The following is a 15849-nucleotide window of genomic DNA, read 5'->3' as shown; positions in this document are numbered from 1 at the left end:
CGGTTTGATTCGCTCGGTTATTATTTCAAACTTAATTGTCGGATTAATTAGTCAAAATTTTCATTTTACTCCTAAATCTTTGTAAAATCATAACATTTTAAATTAGCCCTGAGCTTAGCTTTTTTTTTTTTGGTCTTTTCTTTTCCTTTCTTAGTGGGTTTCCTTTCTAGGAAACAAGGCATTAGGTTTTTGATAGTTGCAGCCTTACTGCTTTCGGGAACCTTTGCTGCCCGGAATCACTCCGCCTTTTGCTTTGGCCCTCTCACCGCCAATGGGAACCGCGCGTAGTTCCAACAGCAGCATCTCAGCTCTCCGGTTGGAGAATCCCTTCTCTCTCAAGGTTGCTCAGGTCTTCACGGGGTTCGGCATCGGCTGTGGGGTCGGCATCGGCGTCGGCCGACCCATATATCTAGGTAAGGACACCCTTCCCTGTCCCCTCCCACCGCTGTCTGATGGGTTCTCAAAGGTTCTTCGAGGCCGAATTTGGTAGTCATCCGCCGCCTGCGATGGATCGCTTGCGGTTCGATCCCCTAGCGTTTGATACAACGATGTGTGTTTTTTTTGTTATGTCTTCGTTTGGGGGGGGGGGGGGGGGGGGGGGGGGGAATTCAAACTTGTTATTTGCATTGGTGATTTCGTGATTTTAAAATGTGCTCTCTTTGCTTGTTTCCCTATTGTTATCTTCATGATTCAGCAGCTTTGTCTACTTATTTTTCACTGTGTATGAAGTGCTGAGCGCGTGAGTGAGGGTGAGGTCTTTGATGTGCTATTGGTGGCACTTGCTGATTATTTCTTTTGCTAAATCGTCGTGCTTTCAGATAAAAACGTCCGAATCTGAGATCTGAATTGTCTGAATCCAGTGTTTTTTTCCCTTGCAAAATGCCTGTGGATTTAAGTTCATAAAGATGATTAGCTTCATGCATTAGAATTATGAACGAAATCCATTTGAGTACCGTGGTTGGTTCTCAGTTCGTAGAGTAATGTTATTCTAAGCATACTAATGAACTGCATAAAAACGTGGAATCCTTTTTGTATCCTGATTTTGGGAGGAACGAATGGCAGACTAAACTCATGTTAATAAGTACCTACTATTTGACATTGTTGCGTATCATCTGTTGCTATTCTACCAATATTAAAGTCGGCAAGCAAACAACGTGTGATGCAGGTGCAATACCGGCAGTTCAGCAAGTCTTGATGTCTGCTAGAGGCGCAACCGATGTTTTTTCTGGAGTTGGGAGACACGTTAATAGTTCTGTAAGAACAGTTTGTAAGTTGATGTGCATATATGCCTATTTTGTAACATCCAGTATTGTTTTCTCATTTGTGCTCTTTATTAGCTAAGGAAGTTGGGCTTCAAGAACATTGAAGTTGGTATCGGATGTGGAGTAGGTGTGGGGCATGGCTTTGGTGTAGGTATGTACCTTTGCAGAGTCTTGGCCATATGAACTTAAGAGTTGGTTAAAAACCTTGTTCTTGTGTTTATTTGGTTAGATATATTTGAGATATCTTCTATCAGATCTTAACATGCTTGACAAATTTTTTTTTTTAGCTTTCAATTTCCAACTTAGCTTTGTATCTAGTTTTTTTTTTACTGTATCCACATCAAACATGATACATGATACTCACCTTCTGACGTGCCTTCCAGAGTTTGGAGAAATCAGATTGATGGTAAAGTTTTTCTTTTTGATTATTTTGAGCCACAAACTTCTTTAATTTCTCAGGAAAAAGGAACTCACCTTGTTACTGAGTCTAAAATAAGATTTTTATACAATAGTTTTCTTTTCCCACCCTCCTATGATCAAAGTAATATGATAACTTGTATTTCCTTTTTCACCCCCAAACCCTACCCCTGCCATTTTAGATGGATTTTACTTTGGGTTTCAAATCTCAAAAAATGGGTCAGTGTATCTTTTTATTGTTTCCTTATAATGATGGTGTTCTTACAGACCTAAAATTTGTGAACAAGTCAGCAATTCTTTTATTTATCTTATGACAGGATTTGCCTTGAAGCCTGGGGTGGTTAATCGGATCCAAAATAGTTTTGGGGTACTGACTAATATTTCTATGATAATGCTTTTTGCATTTTGGTGCTTATATTCCATGCTTTGAAAGCAACTTATCTTCTCAGGAAGTGCTGGAGAAGGTTATGATAACTGTAGGCAACGTACCTGTCTTAGCTTCCATCCAAGGTGCCATTCCTGGCCCTGGTAAAGGGACCGTGAATATCCTAAGTGGAAATCCTATTGGAAATGCACAAGTGTCAAATGAAAGGGCGACGACAACAGATTTAAAGTTTGGAAATACTTATATAGGACCTACTGAAGAAGTTATGCATAGTTCATATGCATCCAAAGAGCCACTACCAGAAAAATCGATTGCAAGTCGCACTGAAAGGGTGATCAACAGTTTCTTACATGATCCCCTTTTCAAGGATTCTGAGATGGAAGTTAATGAAACGGTAACCTGTGAATACTGTAGTCTTATACTACTAATTTTATGGCCAATTCCAGTCTACAATTTAGCATGCTTATTCTGTATTTTTAAAAATTTAAATAAAATAACTATGCACTAGTGAAATGGTTTGACACTGATTATTTTGAGGTTGTATATAGATAGGACCAAGCAGATAGTAACTGTATCTTAACACAGTTTTATTTCTTTCAGTAGATTATAAATTCGATTGGATCATAGGTTATTGAAATGAAACTTTAGCATTTCAAATATTTCTACTTAAAGGTTTAGTAGTTGAGATGCTGAATTAACTGTTGAAAACACAACAATTTAATGCATTGCTCTGACACTAACTTTTGTTCATGTTCAGGCTGGAAACCTGGACTTGGAAAAAAATGTGCTCAAAGTGGTAAGTCATTGTTTCTTCTGTGTCTCCCCAGCACATTAGATATGTTCTTCATCCTATCGTAATCCAAAGGATTTGCTCTGAGAGATATTTTATATTTGGCAAAGTGTGAACTTTTTTACAGTCTTAACTAAATCTGTCTACTTTTGTCTAATCAGCTGCTGGCACATCAAAGAGTCATTGAGGACTTGATCGATGAGAATCAGAGACTGCAACAAATACTCGTCGAGGATCTAAAAATTCCACCTTCCAAACTACAAATCAAGCCCAACAGTAAATCAAAGGCTTATTACCCATGTTCTGACTGTTTCGAATGCCGAAGAAGAAGAAGAAAGGCAACAAGATAGGATCATTTTAGATGTATTATCCAAGTTTCATTGTTTCTTGGGTAAATTTTTCGTCTGCATACAATATTATCTTATGTAGGTCACACGAATCACTGTCAGGCTCACTATGTTTTTAGGCAAGGCTCAATAAGGATGGGCATTGGAGATTATCTGTTTTGAAGGTGTAGAAGTTTGACATGTATTTATGAAAGAATCAAATTATTGATATATTTGTTAAGCCTCTTCTTATTTATGAAACAATCAAATGGTTAATATATTTAACCAGCCTCAAACTAAGTATACTCTCTAATATTTTAATGCAATTTAGTACTTTATACGATTTAATGTTATCTTTGATTGTGTACTTTTAAAATTTAGTATTATCTTTGATAATGTTTTTCTTAATTTAGCAAATATAAGTCAATATTTTTTTTATGTTCATTGTTATTATTTTCCGCCTTGTTTTCCAAATCCTTGTATAATATTTCATTCCTATCAAATATAAGCACTTGGAAATATTTTTATCAAGATAATATAAAAATAATAATTATTGGTGATATTCGTTTTATAAAAATAATATTACAGTTTATAAAAAAAAACAACTTTTTCTTTAATAAAAATCAAAGGAATATCCTTTTAAAGAAAATATCAAAAATATCTATTTTGTTTTTTATTTTAGCATTGTTATAATAGATATGATTATAACTATTAAGATTACTTTAATTTAATTAAAATTATTATATTTTTTTATAAATATAGTAAAAATTATTTAAATTTGATCAAAATTATTATTCCAATGCATAACATCTTTATGGTGGTTAAAATCAGAGTTAGTAAATAATATTAGAATAAGAATAATTTTTTAAATAAAATAAGTGTTTTTATATTATTTAAAATGAAATATTTTTTTCAAGGATAATAAAAATAAGAGTGTTTTTTTTAAAATTCCACTCGATAGGTACTACTACTATTGGGTTTGGGTTAATTTTCCCAACCCGACCTTCTATTTTGTCCGGTTCATGTGGGCCGATTCGCCGACTTCAGACAGTGTTGGAAGGTTTTTTTTTTTTTTAATTTTTAATTTCGGTGTCACATTTATTACACACTTTACCCCCCTCTTCTTTAATCACACTATTAAAGAATCTTTTCCCTTGTTGAATCCTTTCTCCCTCTTCTCCTTCTTCTCTTTCTCCTTCCCTTTCTTTCTTTCCTTGCTCCGGTCGTCGTTCCTCCTCTTCGCTCGCATCCCGCTCGGGGGGAAACCAGTCTCCCCAAGCCGAGCCATATTTTGGCTTCAAGCTCTCAGGTGAGCGATTCGATCCCTTGCACTATCCTCAGTTGCTCTCATCATCTAGGTTTTCTTCCTGGCAGATTTTTTGTTTGTTTCCGATTGAGTAGGTTGCTTGCTAAATATATCGATGTTGGAGCTTTTAGGGTTTTCTGTAGTGAGGAGTTACTGATTGGTTTATCTTTTGTATGCTTGCTTGATCTCTCTGTCTTGGCGGTGATTATTGTTTGGATTTGCAGGGATAACAGCCGTCGGATTTATGTCCGGCAATCAATCTAGGGTTGAGAGGACCGAGGGGCAGATCAAGAAATCCGCTCGATCGGGCAGCGCCGGCCAGCAAAGGGGATTCCTCGGCAGCGGCGGCGGCGGCGGCTGGAAGGGCGGCGTCTCCGCCCCTCCTCCTATCTCTTCCTCATCCACTGTTCCTCCATCGCCAGTCTCTCCGTCATTGTCCACAAGTCGAAGGTGCTGCAGTCCTTTCTTGATCGTTTTTGAATCCTTCTGAAATCCTAGGGTTTCCGAGAGATTGCTTTCGATAGCAGCATTTTTCCTTAATTGATCGCTAACCTTTTTACTGATGATGTCGTTTGTTCTTCTCTTTTAGTTTGGTTCTGTTTTCTGAAGCAGCGTAGTGGCTCTAAGTGACATCTTTGATTTTGATTTTTATAGCTTCAAAAAGCCTTTTAATGGACAAAGTCAATCTACGACAAGTCGTGGAAATGCAAGTTCTGAAGTAAGTGGCGCCGCTCCCTTTGCTGCTGGTCATCATGCTCTTGAGAATGGTGCTCAGCCCCAAACTCACTCGCTTGGTAATTCCCGCCCCCTCCCCCCTCTCTTTGTTTTTTTGAAAATCTAACTCCGTAATCATGTTCATAAATTTACAAACTGCCAAAGACTTACCAGTCAAGTAAGACCCAGTCATCTAGTGTCCTAGGGTTTCTGCATATTGTGGATTTTGAGAATGGCATTATTACTAACACTTCGTAACATCGATCTTCACAGGATTCTCTGATGGGCTTGACCCAAGGGCTGCAAAACCAGTCGATATGCCAATCCCCAGAAGTGCATTCCGAGCTATTCCTAAGCCACCATCGTCTCAATCCGGTGCTGGATTTTCAAATTCCCAAGCACCATCTGCACCTGCTAAAGGTTCAACATTGTTTTGTCTGGATTGGTTCACTAAGCTGTTGCCTATATAGTGATCGTTGATGTATTGCCAAAATAAATCTGTAAGAAGAGATAGATTTTCAATGTTATTTGTATTTTTGTGTTCTCAGGTGATGCATCCAAAACTGTTACTCTTCAGTTTGGCTCAATAAATCCTGGAATAATGAATGGATTACAGGTAAATAATAAATATCTTGCTAATTCAACTATTATCCTGATATTTTTTATTCCTTGGTTCTGTGTTACCTGCATTCATAATTGATTATTATAGATTCCTGTTCCTGCTCGGACCAGCTCAGCTCCACCAAATCTGGATGAACAAATTCGCAATCAGGTCTGTTTGTTTTTTTGGCATTACTATGATTATTTCTGTACTTGGTCACATGTCCTAGTTCATAGTTTTAGGTAATTTTACAGTGCATTTTGCTTCTCATTCTTTTGTGTAAAATTACTATTCTATCATTAGTAAACTTAAAAAATTACTCTAGATACCCATACCCATTCAACATGATTCTTCATGCTGCTCCTTCATTTTTTTAGCGATGTGACAAAGGGGATGAATGCCATCTTTCCCATGAATGAAGCTGTTAAAGCTTCTACCTCACTGTGAGTTTGCTGACATACAAATTGAAGTGTATAATTATTCCAGGGAAAGACACCAAATTCCATGTGATCTCCAATTACTCTCACTTCCATTAGTTGTTCTTTATTTAACAGAAAAGTAAACCAAAAAAAGAAAAATGAAACAGTATGATCTCTCTGCAAGCTTCATGGTTGTGAAGAAGACTGAAGAGATCAGCCAAAATATCTCTTCTTTAATTACGTAGTTGGTAGCTTGATGATGATATAAGGTCAAGCTTTTGTATGATTTTTTGCTAGAGGCCTTAGAATCCAATAATCATTCTCAATTTTGGTGCTTAAAGTTACTTGTACCTCAACAAATGTTAAGAGTAAATAGTCAATGTGTACAATAATATGGAATTTAATCTCACATGTTATATGCTAAGTAAATTGCTATATATACTTCCTGGCATAATATTTTATTTTGTTGAATATCAATGACGATCTTAGTTCTGTCTGTTGGAACATGCTAATTCTAGGTATAAGATTTTCTTTGCTCGATCCCCTTAGGGGGAGGCTACAAATTTAATATGGTTGCATGACCTCCCAGCCTGGCATAATATTTTCTTTTGTTGAATATCAACAACGACCTTAGTTCTGTCGATTGGAACATGCTAATTCTAGGTTTAAGACTTTCTTCGCTCAATTCTCTTAGGGTAGGCTGCAAATTTAATGTGGTTGCATGACCTCCCAGCCCTACCCTCTTCCTCTTTTTCTTAGCTAACAATACCCTTCTCTCTTCTTGTACTCCATGGCTCTCTTTGTTCTTCACCCACTTATTAACCTTAACAATAATAGCCACATTAATGTGATAGTCGTGCTTGAGTTGAATCATTAATATCTGCTCAACTTTAGGTTCTTCTCTGTCTAAACCTGCTGCCATTTGCATTGTCCAAATCTGTATTTCGATAGTCATCTTTTATAAGATTGATTGTGTTAAATGTCTATTTTTTTAATGCATTAACTGCTACCTAAGGTGCCTTTATCAACAATACGTCAGCATTAATGAATACAAATCATCTATATCAAATTTAGTATTCTGCTGATATTGTTATTTATTAATTTGCAGGCTAGGACTGAATCATTCAGAGCTGGTCCTAAGATGTCTGCACCTTCTGTTCCTAAACAACAGCAACAACAAACCAAAAAGGATGTTGTTGGTGTGCATCAATCTAGTAGTGGGGAATCCCCTTCTGTACATGTAAAAAGGGATCTCACTGCTCCTGTTCCATCTGCCCCAGTTGTACCAGCACCAAAATCATCTGCTGTTCCTGTTCCTGGAATTTCTTTTCCCATAGCTATGCCATTTCAACCTCAGCAACCGCAGGTTCCTGCTCAATTTGGTGGCCCCAATGTACAGTTACAATCACCTGGTCTAGCATCTAATTCAATGCAAATGCCAATAGCTTTACCTGTAGGGAATAACCCTCAAGTTGCACAGCAGATTTATGTCCCTAGTATTCAATCTCATTTTATGCAACAGCAAGCAATGATGCATCCGGGACAAGGTCTAGGGTTTGCTCCTCCAATTGGCCATCCATTGACACAACACTTAGGGAGCCTGGGAATTGGGATTAGTCAGTTTTCGCAACAACATTCTGGAAAATATGGTGTTGCACGGAAGACCACAGTCAAAATTACTCATCCAGATACTCATGAAGAGTTGAAGCTTGATAAAAACATCGATACAATCAAAGATAGTTTATCTGCTGCCCAGAGGACACTTCCTAATGTAATTCCCCAGTCTCAATCTGTTCCAACATATGCTTCTTCTCATCAGATGAACTTCTTTTCTGCCATGCAGCAAACTTCTTACAGTCGTCCTCAGCTTATGTATCCGACTAATGTTCCTCTGGTGAGTGGGCAGATGCCTACAAGTTCACAAGCTCCAAGACTTAGTTATCCTGTTGGGCAAAGTGGTCAAAACTTGACCTACTTGAACTCATCCGTGTCAAACACGGTTCCTAGTGGGAAACCTGTATCTTCTGCACCTTTGCGTGGCTTCTCTGAAGGGGTTAACTTGGATACCTTACCAGTTTCTGCCCCTATGTCAAATGCAGTCCAAGTAACAATAAAGCCTTCTGTTGGTTCACAAAGTGTGAATGCTGGGGCATACTTGTCCACACCTTCAGTGGTAATTAGCATGCCTTCTACTAAGACAGAACCATCTAAATCAGTGAAGGCTACTGAAGAGAATACTAGTTCTCAGCAAAAACAGACAGTAATAAAGCCAGATGAACCTGTTCAACAACTTAAATCAGCCTCTGGGCAGTCGAACACTGTTAAATTACCGGTCGATGAAACAACTAGTACTAATGCTGTTCCAGTTGTTTCAACACAGACTGTACAGTGTGAACATTCATCAATTTCTGAAACTGCTGGGGATTCCAGATCAGATTTGGCTGGAAATGATGGCAGGAAAAATGAACCTGTTCGAAGGTCTGATTCTTTTAAAAATAACCGGTGGAAGTCAAGTAAGAATGATCTTAGAACCCAACAAAGGCATCAGGTCTGTATCTTAGTTTCCTTCCTTTCTCAATAGTTTGCCTACTTCATCTGCAATTTTGTTTGTATTATTGCAGTTGGATGCATTTTCTACTGAAGGAGTGAAGGTGTCTCCTACATCTAAAAACACAACTCTTCTAGACGTGGAAGCAATTGAACCAGTTGAAGCTAAGGTTATGCTTGCTGAGTCTAGTTCTTTCAAAGAAGTGCTGAAGAAGGAAACATCACAAGATGCTTCACTTGGTTATGCTGATTCATCCAAAGAGATTCCATCTGAGTCTCCTTTGTGCCAAATAATTGATGGAACTGATACCAAAAGTATGAATTCGAATTCTAACTCTAGGGTGGCTAACACAGTTTCAGAGGTTAGAAAAGACCACATATTTGAAGTAGCAGTGCCTGAGAAATTTAAAGTGTCAGATGATTCATCAAAAGATCCTAATGATTTTGAAGTACTTCCTTCATCGACACATTCAAAATCTTCTGAACATGTGAATGCAGTTGCATCATCAGAACAGGAGAGCCATGTAGGAAATTTTGGAAAAGTGAGATCTGGTCACTATGATAAAGCAATTGACAAACTCGTAAATGACTCCACTAGTGATGTTGGTAGTGAGATGCAGGAAGATTGGATACTAAATCTACAAAATAGTCCCACTAATGCTTATCTGGATGCGGTTGACTCTGAGACTATAGTTAATTCATCAACGACTAAACATGAAATGAAATCCGACAAAGATATTGATTTGATTGATTCTGGTGTGGCCTCCATGGAGACAGTCAATGTATCTGATCAACCTCTTTCTGTAGAGCATAAGCCTGAGCCGAAACATTTGGATTTGAATAGTGAATACAAGCCAGAGTCAAAACCTTTGGATTCATGTAGTGATGTATTGGTTTCTGCGACAGGCTTGGGACAAACAGAGAAACCTTTGTCAGAAACTCCAAAGCCTAAGATTAGTACTGGGAAAAAGAAAAAAAGGGAAATGCTATCTAAAGCAGATGCTGCTGACACATCTGATCTTTACACTGCATACAAGGGCCCAGATGAAGAACATACTGCTAAAAAGTCAGAAACTATAAATAATTCAACAGTTGTAAAAAAAATCACGCATACTGGCAATCTAAGTAAGGATGCTGCTTCAAATGAGGAAGATCTGCACAACAGAGCTGAGTTGGATGACTGGGAAAATGCTGCTGATATTTCAACTCCAAAACTAAAAGCAACAGATGATCAGCCGCCTATTAACGATGCAAAGAAGCAACACAAAAAGGGTGATGGTTATGAAGCCACTAGCCGAAACAAATACACTAGGGATTTTCTAATGACCCTCTCGCAATATTTTACTCATCTTCCTATAAATTTTCAGACAGGTTCAGATATAGCAAATGCATTGTTAGTCAATCCATCAGGCCACTCACCATCTCCAAGTACAGGAAGGGTCAATGATCGGCCATCAGGTGCTTCTCGAGCAGACCGACGGACAGTTGCCTCTATGGATGATGAAAAGTGGTTGAAACCACAATTGTCATTTGGTCGTGACATTAGGACAGATTATGGACATGGAAATGCAACGGTCAGTCTTCGTCCTGGGCAAGCTAGCAGTCTTGTGGTTTTGAGGACTCTTCCTCGGCAGACATCAAATCAAGGAATACTTTCGGGTCCAATGCCGTCTCCGGTATCTCAGGTAGGCTTGCCGCGGGGTAATCCAGATGCAGATCGGTGGCAACGCGCAAGAGGTTTAATACCCTCTCCTCAGACACCCTTACAAGTAATGCACAAAGCTGAGAAGAAGTATGAAGTGGGCAAAGTTTCTGACGATGAAGCTGCGAAACAAAGACAACTAAAAGCTATTCTTAACAAATTGACACCTCAAAATTTTGATAAACTTTTTGCCCAGGTCAGAGAGGTTAACATAGACAATGCAACGACTCTTACTGGTGTCATATCACAAATTTTTGACAAGGCTTTGATGGAACCTACCTTTTGTGAAATGTATGCTAATTTCTGTTCCCATCTAGCTACTGTGTTGCCAGATTTTAGTGAAGACAATGAAAAAATAACTTTCAAAAGGCTGCTCCTGAACAAATGCCAAGAAGAATTTGAAAGAGGAGAGAAAGAGCAAGCAGAAGCTAATAAAGATGAAGAGGAAGGTGAGATCAAACAGTTCAAAGAGGAAAGGGAAGAAAAAAGGCTCCGGGCCCGAAGGCGAATGCTGGGCAATATACGCTTGATTGGAGAATTATACAAGAAAAAGATGTTGACAGAGAGAATTATGCACGAGTGCATCAAGAAATTGTTGGGTCAATATCAAAATCCCGATGAGGAAGATATTGAAGCATTGTGCAAATTAATGAGTACAATTGGTGAGATGATAGATCACCCTAAGGCAAAGGAACATATGGATGCATACTTTGACATGATGGCCAAGCTATCAACAAGTCAAAAGTTATCCTCTCGTGTAAGATTCATGTTGAGAGATGCAATTGATCTTAGAAAGAACAGATGGCAACAAAGGAGAAAAGTCGAGGGACCAAAGAAGATTGATGAGGTTCACAGAGATGCAGCTCAAGAAAGGCAAGCTCAGTCTAGCAGATTGTCTCGTGGTCCTATCATCAGTAATGTCCCAAGACGTGGTCCAGCAGCTGATTATGGTTCCCGCGGGCCCACTCTATTAACCTCTCCAGGTATCCAGCAGCAGGTTTCTGGTATTCGTGGATTGCCACCTCAAGTCCGTGGCTATGGTATTCAAGATGTACGGTTAGAGGATCGACATCAGTTTGAGGGGCGAACTATGTCTGTTCCCCTCCAACACAGATCTATTGAGGATGATTCTATTACCCTGGGTCCTCAAGGTGGCCTGGCCAGAGGAATGTCGATCAGAGGACAGCCATCAATATCCAATATGTCTAGTGGTGAAATTGCTTCAGTTGTTGGGGAACATCGTCGAATATTACCTAGCACAAATGATACTAACTACATGGCAGAAAGGTCTGCTGGTGCAATATTTGATGAACCAAGCCCTGGTTATCAAAATAATCACCAAAGCAGCAGAGATTCAAAGATCTCAGATCGTACTTTTGAGAGATCTTCTACAACAATGCTTCTTGCTGGGCGTACCCATGGCACTTCTGTGAGCAGCCAATCAACAACTCCTGAAACAAGAATATTTTCAGAAGAAGTTTTACGAGAAAAATCCATTTCAGCAATTAGAGAGTTCTACAGGTACTCTTCTTTATCATAACCCACGACAGTTATGATTATGATATGTGTTTTTAATATCTATTTATAGAATTGTTAATTCATGTTGATCTACGTTATTATAATGTCTCCTCTTTTATTTGTTTAGCAATTCAACTGTGTCGATCAATATCCAATCATTTATCTTTTCAATATTGGGGGGGGGGGGGGGGGGGGGGGGGGGGGGGGTTTTTGATTGCTTGTAATTAGGAACATGAAATACAAATGCTGCAAATGGCATCTGCATCTATGTAGTTTCCCTCCTTGCATTTGCAATATTTGCTTTCGCTAATTAGTCTTTAATTAACACAAATACAAGTCTATTATAATAGTTCCAAGCCTATGATGAAACATCGATATATATGATTTTCATTTCATTTCTTTTAAAAAGATAATGTTTATTTTCAATTATTTGAATTAATAAGCTTAACGATATGTTGACATAATACTTTATATTTCAATATAAAGTATAAAATAATTGAGTTTTTATAATTTACACATTGTAGTTACTTTACATATTAAAAAAATCAAAAAACAAATTTGTGCATTAAATTTTTTTTTTGTTAATTTAAGGGTGACACCACAATAGTATAATGTGATCTGACATTTTTTTAATGAGCTGAATAGCATATTTAATTTTTTATATTTATATTTTAAACTAAAAAGTATGAACATGATGCTATCACCATACATTTAGATTTATTTGTTTAACTTTCTTTGAATTCATTAAAATTATTAATACTAAATAGTAGATATATTGTCTTCCATAGTTATTTTCTAGATTTAATATTTTTCATTTTTGTTTTTTATGCTAATGTAACTTTGATATTATATGTAGTTTGTAAATGGGAATTGTGGCCATTTGAAGTCACAATTGCCTTTGCAGCTTAAGGTCCATCTGCAATTGGCTCGTGCTAGTCATTTCCAGTCCAGCCAAACGCTTGTAATAGGCCAACTGCTGAAATGCTTACAGCCACCTATTTGTTGACAATCAACCTACCCTTTGTTGATCCAACCATTGTATGCTATGTTCATGGGATGATTTTTGCTACATTGGATTGCATGTTGCAGTACTGCCTAAGTTTATACGTCACCATGCTCTGTTCATCAGAATACTAACAAATGATGATCCTTTAATTGGATTCTTGTTCTTTAAACTGACCGTATCTATTTTACCTTTACACACTTATTCAGGAAAATCAAGTTCTGGTTTAATATGTTCTACTCCTGATAAATCTGAAGTTGCAATTTAGAAATATAGAAAAAGGAAGAAGCCGTGTTGCTACATGCAAGTTGAGACAGCATAACGGACAGAAATGTTAGAAATGAATAAGGAAACAAGAAATAGTCATACAGACGTTACACAGAGGTCATAGTGCCCAATAGTTTGAAGCCTTTTGCAATTTCTGTTCAACCATAGAGATAAAGGTTTGGTCAAAGTGGAATAATTTCTAGGTCTAGTTCTTGGACCCAATGTTAATATAACATCTATCTTCACAATTATTCTTTGGAAGATAAATAATTGAATTTTCTGCTTATTTGTTTGGAGTGCTTTTTGACTTTGTCTGGAATAACATACTGTATTACCAATTTGTTTCTCTTTTCCTTAAGCATGCCCAATTAACACATGTATCTTGTTGTAACTAAATTGAAGTCAGGTTGTTTGTGTTCACTATTTTAGTCATCTATTTAGTTGGAGCAGCCTTCAATTTATCTGTTTCCAAGAACCTACCTCTTTTAGTTCATCAATTTTCATCTTTAGAAAACATCAGTGTTTTTAACCAGCATTGCTTATGATTGTCATTGGTTCAGTGTTTGAGGATGTTGTATTTTTCCTTCAAAGTTGCCACATAGGACCGCTTTTTTCTTTATCAAACTCTTTTTGACCTCCAATTACTTCTGATAATAAAACACATTTTTCCTGCAGTGCCAAGGATGAGGAAGAGGTTGCATTGTGCATCAAGGAATTGAATGCTCCTGACTTTTATCCCTCTATGATATCATTGTGGGTCACCGATTCCTTTGAGAAGAAAGACAAGGAAAGGGATCTCCTAGCAAAGCTGATTATCAACTTCTGCAAATCCAGAGATAGCTTGCTTAGCCGGGCACAACTACTTAATGGGTATGAATGCAAGAATGGAAATAACTAATATGCATTTTTTAAACCTTCTTTCACTTTTCACCGACCATTGCACATTATCATCAGGTTTGAGTTGGTCCTTTCTTCGTTGGAAGATGCTGTTAATGATGCACCACGAGCAGCTGAATTTCTTGGTCGTTTATTTACCAAAGTTATTTTACAAAATGTGGTGACTTTGAAAGATATAGGAAAACTGATACAAGAAGGTGGCGAAGAACCAGGGCAACTGAAAGAAATTGGGCTAGCAGCTGAGGTGCTTGGGAACATCCTCGATAGCATAAGGTCAGAAAGTGGAGATGTGATTTTGAATGAGATCCAAGCAAGCTCCAATCTTCGTCTGGAAGACTTTCGACCACCTCATCCATCAAAGGCTAACAAGTTAGATGAATTTCTTTAGGTTTGTTCCTCTTAGAGTGAAAGATGATACTTCTGTACATGGCAGGTTGTTCATGTATCCTGTTGGAATCCTATATGAGTTATTATCATTATTATTTATGCATGCGTTCTAGTTGCCCTCTAGACCAGTGACATTGGTCAAACCATGGCTCGGTTTTGCATCCTCTGAGCGTGCTTGGTTCGATCATCATTATTTGTTAGGGATGTCAGGGCCTGTGTTTCAGGTACTCGTGATTATTCGATCTATTTAATGGGTTCAGGTATTCAAGCAGATTTGAATAAGAGTATGAAATGGATTTGTAACAAGCGGATTTGAATATGAACAGTTTGAAAATTTCATAAAAGTCCTGTTTTTCAGTGCTTCTTTGCTTTGTCGGTCTGATCCATTCATTCATCAGGTTTGTTTGCGTATTTCTATACTCGAGACCAATTTAGCATATGCATCCATCAATATATCTGTTTGCATAATAATCACCTTCTATTATTTGAGTTTTAATTCTATTTTATCGGCGGTAGTTCTTGGTACGATCATCCACTCAATCTCAGTTTTGTATTAGCTTTCCAAAGCTGTTGTAACAGTTCTCGCTTCAACTACAGCCTGCTTAATTTATTCCTTTCCCATAGCTTGTCATGTTCCGTTTAACTAAGTTGAAACTGATCACAAATAGCCTAGTCAAACAGGCAGTAATCCTATTTTTATTTCTCATGTTTAACTATAAACATGAACTTCAAATATATTTTCCTATAAAATTATAATCTCTTTATCATCCTCGTAATATTTTATTTACTAGAAAGTATATCTATTCCTTTACTTTGCTCTATTTTTTTTAATAGAATGTCTAGTTGTGAGTTTGATATATTTAGTCAACATGGGCCAAACTCAATTGCTTAGTTTGTTGGATTGTTTGTAAAGTAGCTAGATGGATCAAGTGCTAGGCTGATTAATAAATAAGGAGATAGAAGGGCTAAGTGAGCTAGGGAGAACTGAGTAAGCTTACTGAATTGGGTAGATCAAGCGAATTAAATAAACACATTAGATTCGATAAATCAAGTGCCCCAAACAAATAAGCATAGAGTGAATAAGATGATCAACCTAATAGATCTATCTATTTGATAAGTGACGTGGCGGATGACTATTGATCTTGTTGATTCGTGTACGAATATAAAAAATTATTGATGCGGTGGATAAATATTGAATTTATTAATTTATGCATGAATATCAAAAATAATAATGCAACGGATAACTATTGAATTTGTTTACTTGCGTATGAATACCAGAAGCAATCTTCTAAATTCTGTTGATTTGGC

The 15849-nt window shown here is 37.4% G+C and overlaps 2 protein-coding genes across 3 annotated transcripts; both read left to right on the top strand.

The window, feature by feature from the left end:
- Positions 1–207: 207 nt before the first annotated feature.
- On the top strand, positions 208–3389 carry LOC141811833 (uncharacterized). Its single transcript, XM_074699891.1, has 7 exons — positions 208–413; positions 1166–1254; positions 1338–1413; positions 1997–2046; positions 2129–2458; positions 2822–2860; positions 3016–3389. Exons 1-7 carry the CDS (start codon positions 272–274, stop codon positions 3202–3204), a joined length of 915 nt encoding a protein of 304 aa, XP_074555992.1. The 5' UTR covers positions 208–271; the 3' UTR covers positions 3205–3389.
- Positions 3390–4372: 983 nt separating this feature from the next.
- Positions 4373–14646, top strand: LOC141811425 (eukaryotic translation initiation factor 4G-like). 2 transcript variants are annotated; one of them, XM_074699468.1, is made up of 11 exons: positions 4374–4489; positions 4711–4936; positions 5141–5280; positions 5474–5620; positions 5749–5816; positions 5910–5972; positions 7329–7991; positions 8064–8768; positions 8842–11990; positions 13933–14127; positions 14212–14646. In XM_074699468.1, the coding sequence occupies exons 2-11, from the start codon at positions 4731–4733 to the stop codon at positions 14540–14542; spliced, it is 5667 nt and encodes a 1888-aa protein (XP_074555569.1). In that variant the 5' UTR covers positions 4374–4489; positions 4711–4730; the 3' UTR covers positions 14543–14646. The 2 variants fall into 2 exon arrangements, with proteins under 2 accessions (XP_074555568.1, XP_074555569.1); XM_074699467.1 differs by having other exon boundaries at positions 4373–4489; positions 7329–8768.
- Positions 14647–15849: the final 1203 nt, after the last annotated feature.

Source organism: Curcuma longa, chromosome 17, assembly GCF_044706935.1.
Source record: "Curcuma longa cultivar G26 ecotype Majalengka, Jawa Barat chromosome 17, ITB_CL_G26_1.1, whole genome shotgun sequence".
Taxonomy (NCBI): domain Eukaryota; kingdom Viridiplantae; phylum Streptophyta; class Magnoliopsida; order Zingiberales; family Zingiberaceae; genus Curcuma; species Curcuma longa.
Note: the sequence above shows the minus strand (reverse complement) of the source record. Positions and strands in the feature narration are given on the sequence as shown.

Bases quoted from the DNA above. Each gene is read 5' to 3' on its own strand.
- LOC141811833 (XM_074699891.1), top strand. From the start codon at position 272: ATGGGAACCGCGCGTAGTTCCAACAGCAGCATCTCAGCTCTCCGGTTG. The intron at 1,255-1,337 runs GTAAGAACAGTT...GCTCTTTATTAG, and splicing joins GGAGACACGTTAATAGTTCT to CTAAGGAAGTTGGGCTTCAA. The intron at 2,861-3,015 runs GTAAGTCATTGT...TTGTCTAATCAG, and splicing joins AAAAAAATGTGCTCAAAGTG to CTGCTGGCACATCAAAGAGT.
- LOC141811425 (XM_074699467.1), top strand. From the start codon at position 4,731: ATGTCCGGCAATCAATCTAGGGTTGAGAGGACCGAGGGGCAGATCAAG. The intron at 4,937-5,140 runs GTGCTGCAGTCC...TGATTTTTATAG, and splicing joins TCATTGTCCACAAGTCGAAG to CTTCAAAAAGCCTTTTAATG. The intron at 5,621-5,748 runs GTTCAACATTGT...TTGTGTTCTCAG, and splicing joins ACCATCTGCACCTGCTAAAG to GTGATGCATCCAAAACTGTT.